This window comes from Mastomys coucha, unplaced genomic scaffold, assembly GCF_008632895.1.
Source record: "Mastomys coucha isolate ucsf_1 unplaced genomic scaffold, UCSF_Mcou_1 pScaffold3, whole genome shotgun sequence".
NCBI lineage: Eukaryota > Metazoa > Chordata > Mammalia > Rodentia > Muridae > Mastomys > Mastomys coucha.
This window is the reverse complement of record NW_022196909.1, coordinates 49,693,800-49,707,066: the sequence shown is the minus strand read 5'-3', so window position 1 is coordinate 49,707,066 and position 13,267 is coordinate 49,693,800. Positions and strand designations below refer to the sequence as shown.

The 13,267-nt window shown below is 55.3% G+C and overlaps 1 protein-coding gene across 1 annotated transcript in view; it reads right to left on the bottom strand.

Moving 5' to 3' along the window:
* Vars1 (valyl-tRNA synthetase 1) overlaps window positions 1–13,035 on the bottom strand; it is a 14,824-nt gene extending 1,789 nt beyond the window's left edge. The window contains exons 1-27 of the mRNA XM_031347220.1: window positions 12,690–13,035; window positions 12,107–12,525; window positions 9,575–9,709; window positions 9,341–9,479; window positions 9,023–9,144; window positions 8,854–8,938; window positions 8,568–8,668; window positions 8,315–8,442; window positions 4,646–4,810; window positions 4,397–4,478; window positions 3,944–4,063; window positions 3,754–3,862; window positions 3,575–3,669; window positions 3,365–3,455; window positions 3,065–3,189; window positions 2,878–2,981; window positions 2,630–2,788; window positions 2,458–2,548; window positions 2,274–2,379; window positions 2,117–2,187; window positions 1,916–2,041; window positions 1,574–1,678; window positions 1,425–1,493; window positions 1,212–1,290; window positions 955–1,082; window positions 485–640; window positions 120–326 (exon numbers count right to left, since the gene is read on the bottom strand). Of these exons, the coding sequence (XP_031203080.1) occupies window positions 120–326; window positions 485–640; window positions 955–1,082; window positions 1,212–1,290; window positions 1,425–1,493; window positions 1,574–1,678; window positions 1,916–2,041; window positions 2,117–2,187; window positions 2,274–2,379; window positions 2,458–2,548; window positions 2,630–2,788; window positions 2,878–2,981; window positions 3,065–3,189; window positions 3,365–3,455; window positions 3,575–3,669; window positions 3,754–3,862; window positions 3,944–4,063; window positions 4,397–4,478; window positions 4,646–4,810; window positions 8,315–8,442; window positions 8,568–8,668; window positions 8,854–8,938; window positions 9,023–9,144; window positions 9,341–9,479; window positions 9,575–9,709; window positions 12,107–12,493 (3,285 nt within the window). The 5' untranslated portion in view covers window positions 12,494–12,525; window positions 12,690–13,035. The remainder of the gene's footprint in view (window positions 1–119; window positions 327–484; window positions 641–954; window positions 1,083–1,211; window positions 1,291–1,424; window positions 1,494–1,573; window positions 1,679–1,915; window positions 2,042–2,116; window positions 2,188–2,273; window positions 2,380–2,457; window positions 2,549–2,629; window positions 2,789–2,877; window positions 2,982–3,064; window positions 3,190–3,364; window positions 3,456–3,574; window positions 3,670–3,753; window positions 3,863–3,943; window positions 4,064–4,396; window positions 4,479–4,645; window positions 4,811–8,314; window positions 8,443–8,567; window positions 8,669–8,853; window positions 8,939–9,022; window positions 9,145–9,340; window positions 9,480–9,574; window positions 9,710–12,106; window positions 12,526–12,689) is intronic.
* Between the last annotated feature and the right edge of the window lie 232 nt (window positions 13,036–13,267).

Below are 13,267 nucleotides of genomic sequence, written 5' to 3'. Positions count from 1 at the left end.
GGAAAGGGGGAGCACTGTGAGGTCCAGTGGGGAAAGGGGAGCACTGTGAGGTCCAGTGGGGAAAGGGGAGCACTGTGAGGTCCAGTGGGGAAGGGATGTGTCCAGGCCACACCTCATACCTCTGAGGGCTCTGGGTACGGGGTGACACAGAGGCTAGCAGGAGCTTTTGGTGTCCGCCGGGGCAGCCTCTGAAATAGCTCCTCTGTGACAAAGGGCATGAAGGGTGAGAGCAGCCGCAGGCCGACATCCAGGCAGGTATAGAGAGTCTGCCGAGCACACTCTGCTGCCACCTGGTCCACGCCATTCAGCACGGGTTTTAGGCACTCCTAGTGAGGGGGAGGCAGAAGGCTCAGGGCCAGGTCCCGCCTGGAGCCCCCTCCCCCGCTGTCTCCATGAGGACTAGAAAAACAAAAAGTGAACTCGGGTCTCAGGGCCAAGCTGAGGTCCTGAGCTACCTGTGCCTAGGCCCCACCCAGCTGCTCACCAAGTAGACATCACAGAGCTCATAGAGCCAAAAGCTGTACTGGGCGGTGGTGATGGCTGGAAAATCATAAGCCTGGAAGCCTTCGTTGCTGAGCCTCACAGCCTCAGTCAGCCGACTGCGGATCCAGCGGTCCACCAGGCTCTCATGCCCTTCAGGCTTGGGGGAAGAGAAATGGCAGGCAGTGGGCCACCACATTACCAGGCCAGGGAACCACATCCCACAGGAGTAGAGTGGGCCACAGGAGAATCTGCATTCCTCACGGGCCCCAAGTGGCAAGGGGTAAGGGCAGGCCGCGCAGCCCCATTGCCTATCAATGAACCCTCCACCTGTCTGTCCCTGACTACAAGAGGATCCTCAGGGGACAGCAGCTTCAGTCTTGGCACATTGGGACCATGCTTGACACTTGAGGAGTGGGGTACAGATGCATGGGCATGTGTGCTGTCAACCATGGCCACCAGTCAAATCCTCACCTTGGAGGTTGGTGAGGGCACAAAGCCCTTCCCGAGGCCGCGCAGAGCAAACTTGGTGGCATTCCAGAGTTTGTTGCAGAAGTGACGGTACCCTAGGATCCTGTTCACATCCAAGTTGATGTCTCGACCTAGGGGAGGAATGACTGTGACTCCACCCCAGTCTCCCTCTCAGAGAGGTCCTTTGCAGGCCCAAGGCGGAGGAGAGCACAGGTCTCAGGGAAGGAAACAGGCAACTGAGGGAGGTCGGGAGACCATACCTTGGGACGTGTAGGCACAGAGTCCAAAGCGGAGGGCATCAGTGCCACACTCGGGAATCCCTGCTGGAAAGTCGGCCCTCTGCAGAGGATGCAGAGGAAACAGGGTGGTCAAATTGCCCACCTGCTGCAGCCCACCCCTGGGGCACCCCCACACCTGCCCACCTGCTGCAGCCCACCCCTGGGGCACCCCCACCCCCGGGGCACGCCCTTTACCTGTCCTTCTTTGGCTTTCTCCACCTCACTGGGATCCAGGTTGCTGTTCAGTAGTTGGTCATGGAGGCCCTAAGGAGGAGATGGAAGGTGTCAAATCATTCCAGCAACAGCTGCAAAGTTGTTCCTAGCTGACCCCCCGAGTGCCTCACCTGCAATGAAACTCCATGGATGACATCCAGGGGGTCGATGACATTGCCAAGAGACTTGCTCATCTTCCTGCCATGAGCGTCACGCACGATCGCATGGAGATAGACCTGGGGGCACGTGGTAAGACAGACAGTGAGGCTATGATCCTTCCAGTCCTGATGGCCCTCCCCAGTCTGCCCAGCTGGAATCATGGCTTCCTAGTGGCCCTCCTGGCTCGGCGTCTTAGTGTGTCTGACAAGTGCCCTCTGGGAAGAGGAAGCCCTGGACCAGACCTACCAAAGCTAATCTTAGCCAACAGCCACCCAAGAAGGAGACACTGGGGTGGGGCACAGCCATCTCCACACCTCTCTGAAGGGCAGCTTCCCGGTGAGCTTGAGGCCGAGCATGACCATCCGGGCCACCCAGAAGAAGAGGATGTCATGGCCTGTCTCTAGCAGGGTCCCAGGGTAGAACACACTGAGATCTTCTGACTGCGGGAGGACAAGGGCATGCAGGTGAGCCCAGCATCCCCCTTCAAGCCCCCCCCCTTCACTCTAGGAGCAGACCTGATTGGGCCAGCCAAAGATGGAGAAGGGAAAGAGTCCAGACGAGAACCAGGTGTCCAACACATCCTCATCTGGAAGAAGCCACAGGTCAGAGATCAGAGGGACGGGAATAGAAGAACAGAATCCCAATGTCCCCGTCGTCGGTGCCCATCCCTGCCTTGCTGGAGGCTGATCTTGTCAGGGGACACTCCAAACTCCCGTGCTGCCTTCTCTCGGGCCTCTGCTTCCGTGCGTCCGCTTACCCAGTACCGCCCGTCAGGATCCTAACAGAGAGGGTTATCAGAAAGGCTTCCTTTACTTTGCCCAGACCCCTCTGCCCACAGCCCCACAGCCTTCCTCACCTCCCCGGGGGGTACTGCTGGGTCATGGACGGTGATAAAGTAGGCGGGGATCCGGTGGCCCCACCACAGCTGCCGAGAGATGCACCAGTCTCTGCCAACAGCAAGGCTCAGTCAGGATGCTCAGTCTGTGTCCTTCCGCTGGCTGCCCTCCCCACCCAGGGGCCATACACACCGGATGTTGTCCATCCAAGAATGCCATGTCCGTTGATGGGCCTCAGGCAGTATACGGAGGTCACCCCGGGTCACAGCAGCACTGGCAGCCTGAGCCATCTCTCCACAGCGCACGTACCACTGAGGCCTTAGCAGAGGCTCCACCACGTCCTTGGATCGGCTGCAGTAGGACGAGCGTCATGGAGAGGCCATATGCTGAGCACCCAGAGGAACCCACCCTTCCCCATGTGCACCCGTGCCCAGTCTCACTTGCAAAGTGGCACTACCATGGGGTTGTCCTTGACGCCACGGAACAAGCCCCGCTCCTTGAGTGCGGCCAGCACAGCCTTCCTGGCCTCAAACCTGGGCAGGCCCTGGATGGAAGAGGCGTCCTCACAGCAATGCCCAAGCAACCCTCCACCTCCCGTGCAGGTCCCCACAGGCCAGATATCCTCACCAGGAAAGGCGCAGGCACATTGACAAGGGCTCCCTTTGAGTCCATGATGCTAATGGCCTCCAGCTTATGTCGCTGCCCAACCTCATAGTCATTCTGGTCATGGGCTGGGGTGATCTTCACAGCACCTGGAGGATGTAGGGCGTGCCAGGTTTCCACTGCATGCTGGGGTTCCCTCCTACACCTCTCATGCCAAAGGGCACGGCTCCCAGAACAGTTTCTTCTATCCAGCCCCAGTCCTGCCTACCGGACTGAAGACAATTTTTCAGTCTTCTCTGCCAACAGGCCACGGCCGCTGCTCACCTGTGCCAAACTCCATGTCCACAAAGTCATCGAAGACGATGGGAAGGCTCCGGGACAGGAACGGGTGCACGACACACTTTCCCTTTAAGTGCTTAACACGGAGGGACACAGCAGAGTTGACACAGGGTGGGCACAAGGCCTTCACCAAGGAAGAGCCTATCCCGAGCCAGCACCCATCCCAGAACACAGGCACAAGTGTCCCTGCCCCACCTGGTATCTGGGATCTTTGGGGTGCACAGCTACAGCCACGTCTCCCAGCATGGTCTCAATCCGGGTTGTTGCCACCACCACCTCCTCGTCGCTGTCTGGGGTGACAGAAGGCTCTGTGTCTGAGCTCCTTCCTCCTCCCCACCTCTCGCAGCCCACATCCCAGTGTCCTTAGCTCCCACCTGAGCCTTGGACCTTGTAGGCAAAGGACACGAGGACCCCAAACTCCACCTTCTCCTTGTAGCCAGGCACAGAGAGCAGGGTACGGCCTGTCAGCTCCTTCTTATCCACCTGTGAGATGGTTGTTTAGAGAAGTGGGCCAGGTGTGGGCTGCGGAAGACTAGAAGGAGATGGGCCGTGGGCAACGCATACCTCAATGTCAGAAATGGCAGAGTTGAGGGTGCAGGACCAGTTGACCAGGCGGGTGCTGCGGTAGATGACTCCTTCTTCATGGAGCCTGACAAAAGCCTCTGTCACAGTTGCTGACAATTTCTAGGGTGGAAAGAAAATGGAAGTCAGAGAAATCTTGGTGCCTGGAGGCCAAGGAAGATACCCAAGGCAGTGGGGGCGAGGGAGCCCACCAGGGTCCTCCACCAGTGAGGGAGCCCACCAGGGGACACCACCAGTGAGGGAGCCCACCAGGCCTATCCTAGAGTCCTGCACCCAGCACAGGCCATGAGCCTGGTGATGAGAGGACAGCAGGACCTCGCAGCTCGGGTCTGGGCTGGGGGCTGATGGCTGAGTCCTTGGCTGTGTTCTGACCTCCCAGTAGAGGAGCCCACCCCTGGAGCACCCCTACCCTGCCCCAAGGTTCTGCCTGCATACAGGATCCATGGTGAAGCAGGCTCGATCCCAGTCCAAGGAGCTGCCAAGTTTCTTTAATTGGTGGTAAATTCTGTCACCCTTCCTGGAAGTGGACAGAGTCCAAGATAAGCCTCCGGCCACCGGTGGCTTGTGGGTAGTGAGGGACTCACTTGTCCCTGTGAAGGTGACAAGTTTCTCCCTTCAGACAACCCGGTGGGAAGCCTGAGCCTGCAGCCAGGGCTGCGGCATCCATGGGGCTGCTATACTCACTCGGCTTTCCACTTCCAGACCTCCTCAAGAAAGGCCTCACGGCCCAGCTGGTGCCGATTCAGACCCCGCTCTTTCCAGAGTTTCTTTTCTACCACCACCTGGGTGGCAATGCCCGCATGGTCACAGCCTGGGTTCCAAAGGGTGGTCTCCCCGCGCATACGGTGCCTGTGGGGAGCATGAGAGCCAGAGGGTGAGCCAGGCAGCAGATCCCGACACCAGCGGTCTCAGGTTTCTGCCAGAGGAGTTCATGGATGCTTAAGAAAGGGATGGGTTGAAACCTTGTCATTCTAAGTCAGGCAGTGAGAAAGGAGTTGGAAGCCCAGGAGAACAATCTGTAAAAAGAACAGGAGGTCTCACCCAGACAGAGAACTAAGCACAAGATGGTCCTAGGAAGAAAGCCACAGACAGAGGCAAACTTCAACCACGGGGACTCAGACAGATTACGCAAGGTCTTGCTCTGAACCCTCCATGTCTTAAGAGCTGTCACACATTAAAGTGCCCGACAGAGAAGACAGAACAGGGAGGGGCACGTGCCTCTCGGATCCCCAAGAAGTGACTGCAGAGGTAGGAAAGGCATGCTCTTCAGCGGAACCAGCACGATGCCTGTGGTCCTGTCAACAAGCAAACCTTCACTGGGTTCACTGGAAGATCAGCAGGAGGAAGAGGCACACAGATGGTAAGGGAGGGCAATGACAGAACATGTCATACGCCGGTAAGAAAATGCTGTGTGCCGGGTGGTGGCCCCGTCTAATCCCAGCATCTGAGGCACAGGCAAGTAGATTTCTGGACTGCATAGCAAGCTCCAGGCCACCCAGGACTACATACACAGCAATACCAGTCTCAATGATCCCATCTGCCAAAAATGTCAGAGACACAAGAAGTCCCGAGAAGTCAAATCAGTACTTCCTCTTCTTTTTTTTTTTCTTTTTTTGTTTTTTTGAGGCAGGGTTTCTCTGTTTAGCCCTGGCTGTCCTAGAACTCACTCTGTAGACCAGGCTGGCCCTGAACTCAGAAACCCACCTGTTTCAATACACAATAAAGTGAGTATTATATCCATGCCCGCTCATCACACCACTCAGGTTTTCTGTGGAAAGGGATTGTAGCAAGTTGAGTCTCTTACGGATAGCAAGAGGGTCATCCTTACAAGCGCCTCAGAAAGCATTCACGCACTTTATCAACTTTAATAGGCTTTACGGAACCATGTGGGGATGTGCACATCCTCCATCTCAATGCCCAAAAGGCGGAGGCAAACTGTTTGAGGCCAGCCTCGTCTACATAGCAAGTTCTAAGATAGAGCCTAACTCAAAAAAGACAAAAAAGCACCTTTTGGTGTCATTACTGTTAAAAATGAATCTGGGTAGAATAGCTCATGCCCGCAATCCTTATATTTCTTAGGGGAAGGCAGGAGTGTCAGGAGTTCATAGCGCCTGATGCCATTCTGGGCTACTAAAACCCTAAAAACAGGAAATTAAAAAGCCAAAAAACAAACCAAAACAAACAAAAAATTGTGGTAGGGTGGCCTGGGGAGACGTTCAGTGGTTAGGAGCACTGGCTGAGGACCTCAAGGATTCAGGCTCTCTGCCCTGCTCATGACTCTGTAATTCCAGTCCCAAGGGATCACTGGGCATTGTACACAAGTGGTACCCAGGAATAAATGCAGGCAAAACACTATGACACATAAAGTAGAAAACAAAATGGACAGATCAATAAATCAAGAGCTGGACTCGAGAGCATGTACCTGTCATCAGCTACCGAGAACAACAGGGAGGGTTACCACGAGCTGCAGGCTAGCCTAGCCAACATGAGACCTCAACTCAAGAAACAGTGAAGTGAGCATTGGCTGCTTGCCCAGAGGACCTAGGTTCAAAGCCCAGCACCCACATGGTGGCTCACAAATGTAACTGTAGTTCAAGGGATCCAACTCCCTCTTCTGGCCTCTGTAGGCACAAAGTACACATGTGGGACACAGACATATATATATAAAATACTAATCATGTGTTTAATAAAAATTTAAGTTAGCGCCGGGCAGTGGTGGCTTTAATCCCAGCACTTGGGAGGCAGAGGCAGGTGGATTTCTGAGTTCGAGGCCAGCCTGGTCTACACAGTGAGTTCCAGGACAGCCAGGGCTACACGGAGAAACCTTACCTCGAAAAACCAAAAATAAATAAATAAATAAATAAATAAATAAATTAGGGGCTGGAGAGATGGCTCAGCAGTTAAGAGCACTGACTGCTTTTCCAGAAGTCTTGAGTTCAACTCCCAGCAACCACATGGTGGCTCACAACCATCTGTAATGGGATCTGACACCCTCTTCTGGGATGTCTGAAGTCAACGATTTTAAGAAAATTTTAAATTAAAAAGAGAATAAAAATGAAGTCAGTCTGAATACAAGAACAAGTAAACACATCCAAGAAAAACTGTTGAATATTAGAAAAAAGTTAAGGAATACCTTTTTGTGTTTGCTTTTGAGATATGGTCTCACTACATAGTCCAGGCTAGCCTTGAACTGGCCACACTCCTGCCAGCATTGCCATTACACCTGGCTACAGAATTTCTTTTAACTTTATGAATGGGTGTTTTGCCTACACAAATATGTGTCATGTATGTGCCTGCAGAGAATGGAAATGGTAAGAATGCTTGACAAGTCACTGTATGGGTTTTCTACGAAGCAAGCCCAGGACCTCTACAAAAGAAGCCCATGCTCTTAACTGTTGAGCCACTTCTTCAACTCTGAGTTACAACTTTTGCTGGTTAGATTTAAATCTCTCTGATTAAAAAAAGGGAAGGAAGGAAGGGAGGAAGAGGGGTTGGGGAGATGGCTCAGTGATTATTAAGAACATGTGCTGCTCTTCCAAAGGACCAGAGTTCAATTTCCAGCTCCACATTGGCGGCTCACAAACACCCATAACTCCAGGAGCATCCAATACCCTTGCCTTGCCAGCACCTGCACTCATGTGCACAGATTCACATGCATACATACAACTTAAGTAAAACTTGAAGACTGGTTTACCTCCCCCACAGGTGCTTGGGAAGCCAAGAAAGATGGATCTCTGAGTTCAAGGCCAGCCTGGTCTATAGAGTCATTTCCAGGACAGCAGAAATAAACCTACATAGTAAGACCATGACTTGAAAACAACAAAAACTACTACTTCCCCTCAGCACCCAAGGACCTCATATATCCTGAAAAGAACACTGAACGGTACAACTATGCGGGTACACACACAGGCAGCTAGGACAGACCTGCAAAGATGTACTCTGACTGGTAATAAGCAAGGACTCCATTCTGGAAGGGAGGGGGTCTGGGCGGGAGGATCAAGTTGATGTATGTTTCAACAAGAATCTGCTCAAGGAATGTTGCTGCAGACCAATGACGTTCTACGGTAGACTATGCGCTTAGTATATACAGGCCAAGGGCCTGATCCCCAGCGCTGCAACAATGGGGATATATATTCTTCTCAGGAGGAAGACGGGAGGGAGGAGGAACCTGAGGTCAGCTGCACTGACACATTACCTGCATAGGAAAGACTCTGACTGCTCAGAGGAGAGCCAGCAGGAAAGCCACGCCTGAGGGGCCAGACAAGGCCAACGTGGCAGAGGAGCCTAGTGAGCAGAAAGAATGGAGACAAGCAGGGCAGAGGGCGCCAGCTGGAGGCGCAAACAGGAGCTCACCATCGAGTCAGGGAGTCCTGGATGGCGTTGGTGAGCGCGTGGCCCAGGTGCAGGGAGCCTGTCACGTTGGGGGGTGGGATGCACATCATGAAGACACCTCGGGGATTTGGTGCTGACACACTAGGGCGCTGGTGGTGGAGAAGGAGGGGCAAATGCTAAAGCCTGTGGCGTCCCTTCCCAGGCAATGCGTCCTAAAGTCCTGCCCTTCTCCACCTCCAGCCCTGTCTGGGCCCGGGCAGCAATAACTACTCACCCCATACTCTGGTTTGAAGAAGCCCTGCCGCTCCCACCAAGGGTACCAGGCAGCCTCCACATACTGAGGGCTGTAGGAGTCGGGCATGGCGCCACTTACATCTGGCGGGGAGGAGAAAGGGGCTCAGTAAAGCTGGAGCACCTCAAGTTGGGATGGAAGAAGCCGGCCGCCTGCCATTCTCCCCACAGGACAGGCCTAAAGCTGTTCTGCTAACCCTCCCTCACTAAGCAGGGTAGAAGCCACGACCCACACAGCAGAGAGGAACAGAGACGGCAGTGGCCAGTACCTTTCTTCTCCCCAGGTGGAGTAGGGAGGTCATAGGTAATGACGCCAGGGTCTCGTTTCTCCTTCTTCTCTGGCTTTGGTTTCTTCTGTTCAGAAGGAAGAAGACAGAACCAATGTGAGCCACCTCAACAAGGCTCCGCGCACTCCCGTCCAGCCCTCGGCTGTCCTACCTCTCCTTGAGGCTGCTGCTGCTGGGTCTTCTGCTTCTGCTGGAATTTCTCTAGTTTCTCCCGTTTCTTTGCCTCTTTCTTGAGCTGAGCAGCTGTCTTTTGGGGTGTAGGGACCTCAGAGCCTGGAGAGAGGCACAGGACTCAGACTCAAGGCTGCTGGGAGCCCTCTGTGAACAGTGCTGAATCGAAATCTATTGCCTGAAGCTTGATGATCATCTCCAACCTTCACCCCCCACCCCCAGCCTCTACACCCAACGGCCCAGGAATCTCAAAATGAAAGAGGCCTTCGTCCCCTCTGCTTTCTCCCATCCTCCTCACCTGGCTGCTGAGTGACAGACCTGGCCCCTGAGTAGAGGGCCACTTCTCCCAGCACAGCCCGGAATTCCGGTTGCCGGACACAAGTGTTAAACCAGCGAGTCACATTACCCCAGATCCGGCGCGCAGAAGGGTCCAGAACCTGAGAGGAACCAAACCGGACCAAGTTATCTTAGTCACCGTGTAATGAAGTCTACCGGGCACGCACTTGTCCCTCCCCAAGCTCCAGTGACTCACGTATCGGAAGGGCAGCAGTAAGGCTGTCACAGCAGCCAAGTCGGCCAGAGTGGGAGCGTCCCCAGCCAGGTAGGTGTGCAGCCGGAGCCACTCCTCCAAGGGGTTCAAGGCCTTGCCCAGGGCCCCAAGCGCAGCCTAACAGGAAGGAAAGGGTCAGGGTAAGACTTCTACCTTCCTATTTCAGTGGTCCTCACTCAGCCTTCCTGACGCTGAGACCCTTTAACACAGCTCCTCATGTTGTGCTGACACACCCCCAACCACACAATTATTTTTGTTGCTATTTCCTAACTGTAATGTTGCTATGGTAATGAATCGTAATATAATACCTGTCTTCCGATGTTGTTCTTAGGCGACCCCTGTGAAAGGGTCATTTCTACCCCCCTCAGAAGTGTCCTGACCTGGGCAAGGTTAAGAGCCACCCTGCCCACGACCTTCCCGGACTCCAGCCACAGACCGCCACCTCTCAGGCCGCTTCCTTCCTCGTTCAAATGGTCATTATAAAATAGTTCTCCTGGGTGTGGCACTGCACGCCCTTAATCCTAGTTCTCAGAAGGCCGGGGCAGGGGTCCTGCCTTTAAAGCTTGCCCAGTCTCCACAAGCAGTCCCGATTCAGTTAAGAGTACATAGTTAAGACCCTGTCTCGGGCTGGCGAGATGGCTGAGCGGGTAAGAGCACTGACTGCTCTTCCAAAGGTCCTGAGTTCGGATCCCAGCAACCACATGGTGGCTCACAACCACCCGTAATGAGATCGGATGCCCTCTTCTGGTGCATCTGAAGACAGCTACAGTGAATTACACCAGAGTGAGCAGGGCCAGCAGAGATCCTGAGTCCAATTCCCAGCAGCCACACACATGATGGCTCACAGCCATCTATACAGCTACAGTGTACTCATACAAATAAAATAAATAAATCTTTAAAAAAAAAAAAAAAAAGACCCTGTCTCAAAGCAACAACAAAACTATGTCAGGTTGAAAGTTCAGTGGAAGGGTACTTAGCATGGCATGCAGGAGGCGCCCAAAATATATACGTTATAGGACTGGAGAGATGAATGACATAGATCAGCGTTTAAGAACATTGGCTGCTCTTACAGAGGCCCCAAGTTACCCACGTGGTGGTACACAACAGTCCATAAACCCACTTATAGACAACACCTGGTTACACGTCCCCAGACTCCTTGGGCACTAGGCACACAAGTGTACACTTGAGCAGGCACACACACAGACACACACACACACAGAGGCAAAACACTAATACACATGAAATAAAAATCAAATAAATACAAGTATTTTGTGTGTGTGATTTATCCAACAAGTTACCACTAAACGCTCAATGTTTATGAGTCCAAGGGAATATACCAGGCTCTAAAGTTAAAGGACTATATGAAGCAAGACTGACAGGTGTGGGGCACCAACAAATAGATTCCACCAAGAAACCCACAAGGAGCAAACATCCGAAGCACTGCCCTGCAGGAATGCAGGAACGAGGCTATTAGCCCAGCCCCGATATGAAGAAGCCAGCCAGGGTCTGTTCGTTCATCCCCTCACTGATGTGACACTAAGTATCCACCATGCACTCCCTGTCCTGCAGGGGCAGAGCTTTCAGTTAAATAAGGCACAGGTCTACCCTCTGGGAGGACTGACAGAAACAATCGGGTGGGTTATCTGTCCTCTCCCTCCCTCTCCTTCTATTTCATGTCCCCCCTAACTCCTTCCAGCAGTTATCATCTCCCCCAGTCCTTCCTCAGCTCAATGTAACAACAGCAAACATCAGGCATCCCTGTCACAACTTGTCAACCTCACACAAGCCAGCGGCCCGTGGGAAGAGGGAGAATGTCCCCACTAGATTGTTCTGTAGGTAATTAGTGATTCCGTGCAGGGCCAGTCCACAGTAGGTGACACTACCCCATCCAGGGCAAAGCAGCCCTGGATGGTTTAAGACAGCAGGCTGAACAAGCTGTGGAGAGCAAGCCAGAGAGTATCCGGTCCTGCATGGCCTCAGTTTGTTTCTGCTTCCAGCCGCTGGCCTGCCTGACTTCCTTCAGTGAAGAGATGTACCCTGAAATAAACCTTTTCTTTCCCAAGGTGCTTTTGGTCGTGTTGTTTTTAACATGGCAACACAAATCCAAAGACAGACTTGGAAATGCTTGGCACACCTGTGCGGTCCAAGCGAGACCTTGTTTAGAGACACACACACACACACACACACACACACGCACACGCACACGCACACGCACACGCACACACTCCAAAACCAAAAGTGAGAACACCAGAGACATGTTCTCGAGCACTCATCTATCACACCCCGGGCGGGGGGGGGGGGGGGGGGGGGGGGGGGGGGGGGGGGGGAGGAAGGGATTTCATCACCTTGCATTCTCAGAAGACCAAGGCTCAAGAATTTAAAGTGTTCCCAAAGTTACTACACCAGGTGGCAAACAGAGATTCGACCGCCTGACAACCTACTTCCTTCCTTGGGATTCTTTGCAATCCTGTTTGTGTGTTTACTCAGAATGTCTCCCTTCTTCTTCCCTCTCACCTGGGGATCCTGACCAGGGCCTCGAAGTCCTAGGGCAGGCAGGGTCGCCCCGCAGGCAGCTGGTATGAGCTCCGTGTCGGCATAACTGACCCACTGTTGGACCAGGACAGCTGCCCGGCTGCCCCCGGGTCCCCCCAGGCCTGCTGGCCACAGCAGCTGAGCTACAGCCGGGGCTCCCCACACCCACAGGCCGCCGGGCCCCTGCTCCAGGGCAGGCAGGCGAGGCGGCGGGAATGGAGTCCGGCTGCTCGGGGGAGGCTGCAGGCAGATGCGGGGAGGAGCGCCTCCCCACCCGGGACCGTCACCGGCTTCCCCGTAACGGGCAGCGATGAGGGCTCGGAGGCTGGGGAAGGCGTCGGGGTGAGGAGAGACGTAGAGGATGGACATGGCTGTGCAGGGTCCGAACGCGGCGGAGTGACCTGAGGAGGGGACGTGAGCACGTGCTGCAAGGTACGCAGGCACCGGGCCGGGCCCCAGGCTTGGCGGAGCCGGGGCGAGCAGCGCCGGGAGGAGGAGGCGGGACCCCGATCGCCCGCCCGCCCCTCGGGGTTGGGAGAGGGGAGTTCGCGCCGCGTGTACTTACTGAAGGCGGCGGGGATCACACTTGGCCGGGAGATCTCCTCGGCCGGCCACGGCCGCGGCCCCACAGGGCGGCAGGGGAGAAGGTGGCGGGCGGCGGAGGCAGCTCTCCCGCTGCGGGGGAGCGCGGCCCGGCCAGCGGCACCCACGTGTCCCCCTTTGTGACAGCGCGCGTTTCCGGGCCCGGGTCCTCGCGGGGCGGCCGATCCCCGCCTGTGCGTGCGCGGTCCCGAGGGTCCGTGCGCGGCCCACCGCGGCCGGGCGGGTCGAGGAGGGGCAAGGGTGGCTCGCGCGGCCGCGGGGACCGGAATGCGCGCGCGGGGACGAGCCGGGGCCTGGGGCTGGGTCAGGCGCCGCCGCGGGCAGCCCGGGATCCTCGGGTCAGGCGCCGCCGCGGACAGCCCGGGGTCCTCGGGTCTGGTTGTGCGCGGGAAGACGAAAGCACTCGGGTCCGGAGCACCCGTTTGGTCCCAGCTTCCGACCTTCTGCAGGGCGAGCTGCTGCAGGTCCTGCGCCCGCTCCGAGCGGTGCCTGGCTGCTGGGAGCTGTCGCCGGAGGGAGTCAAAGGTCAGTATCTCCCTG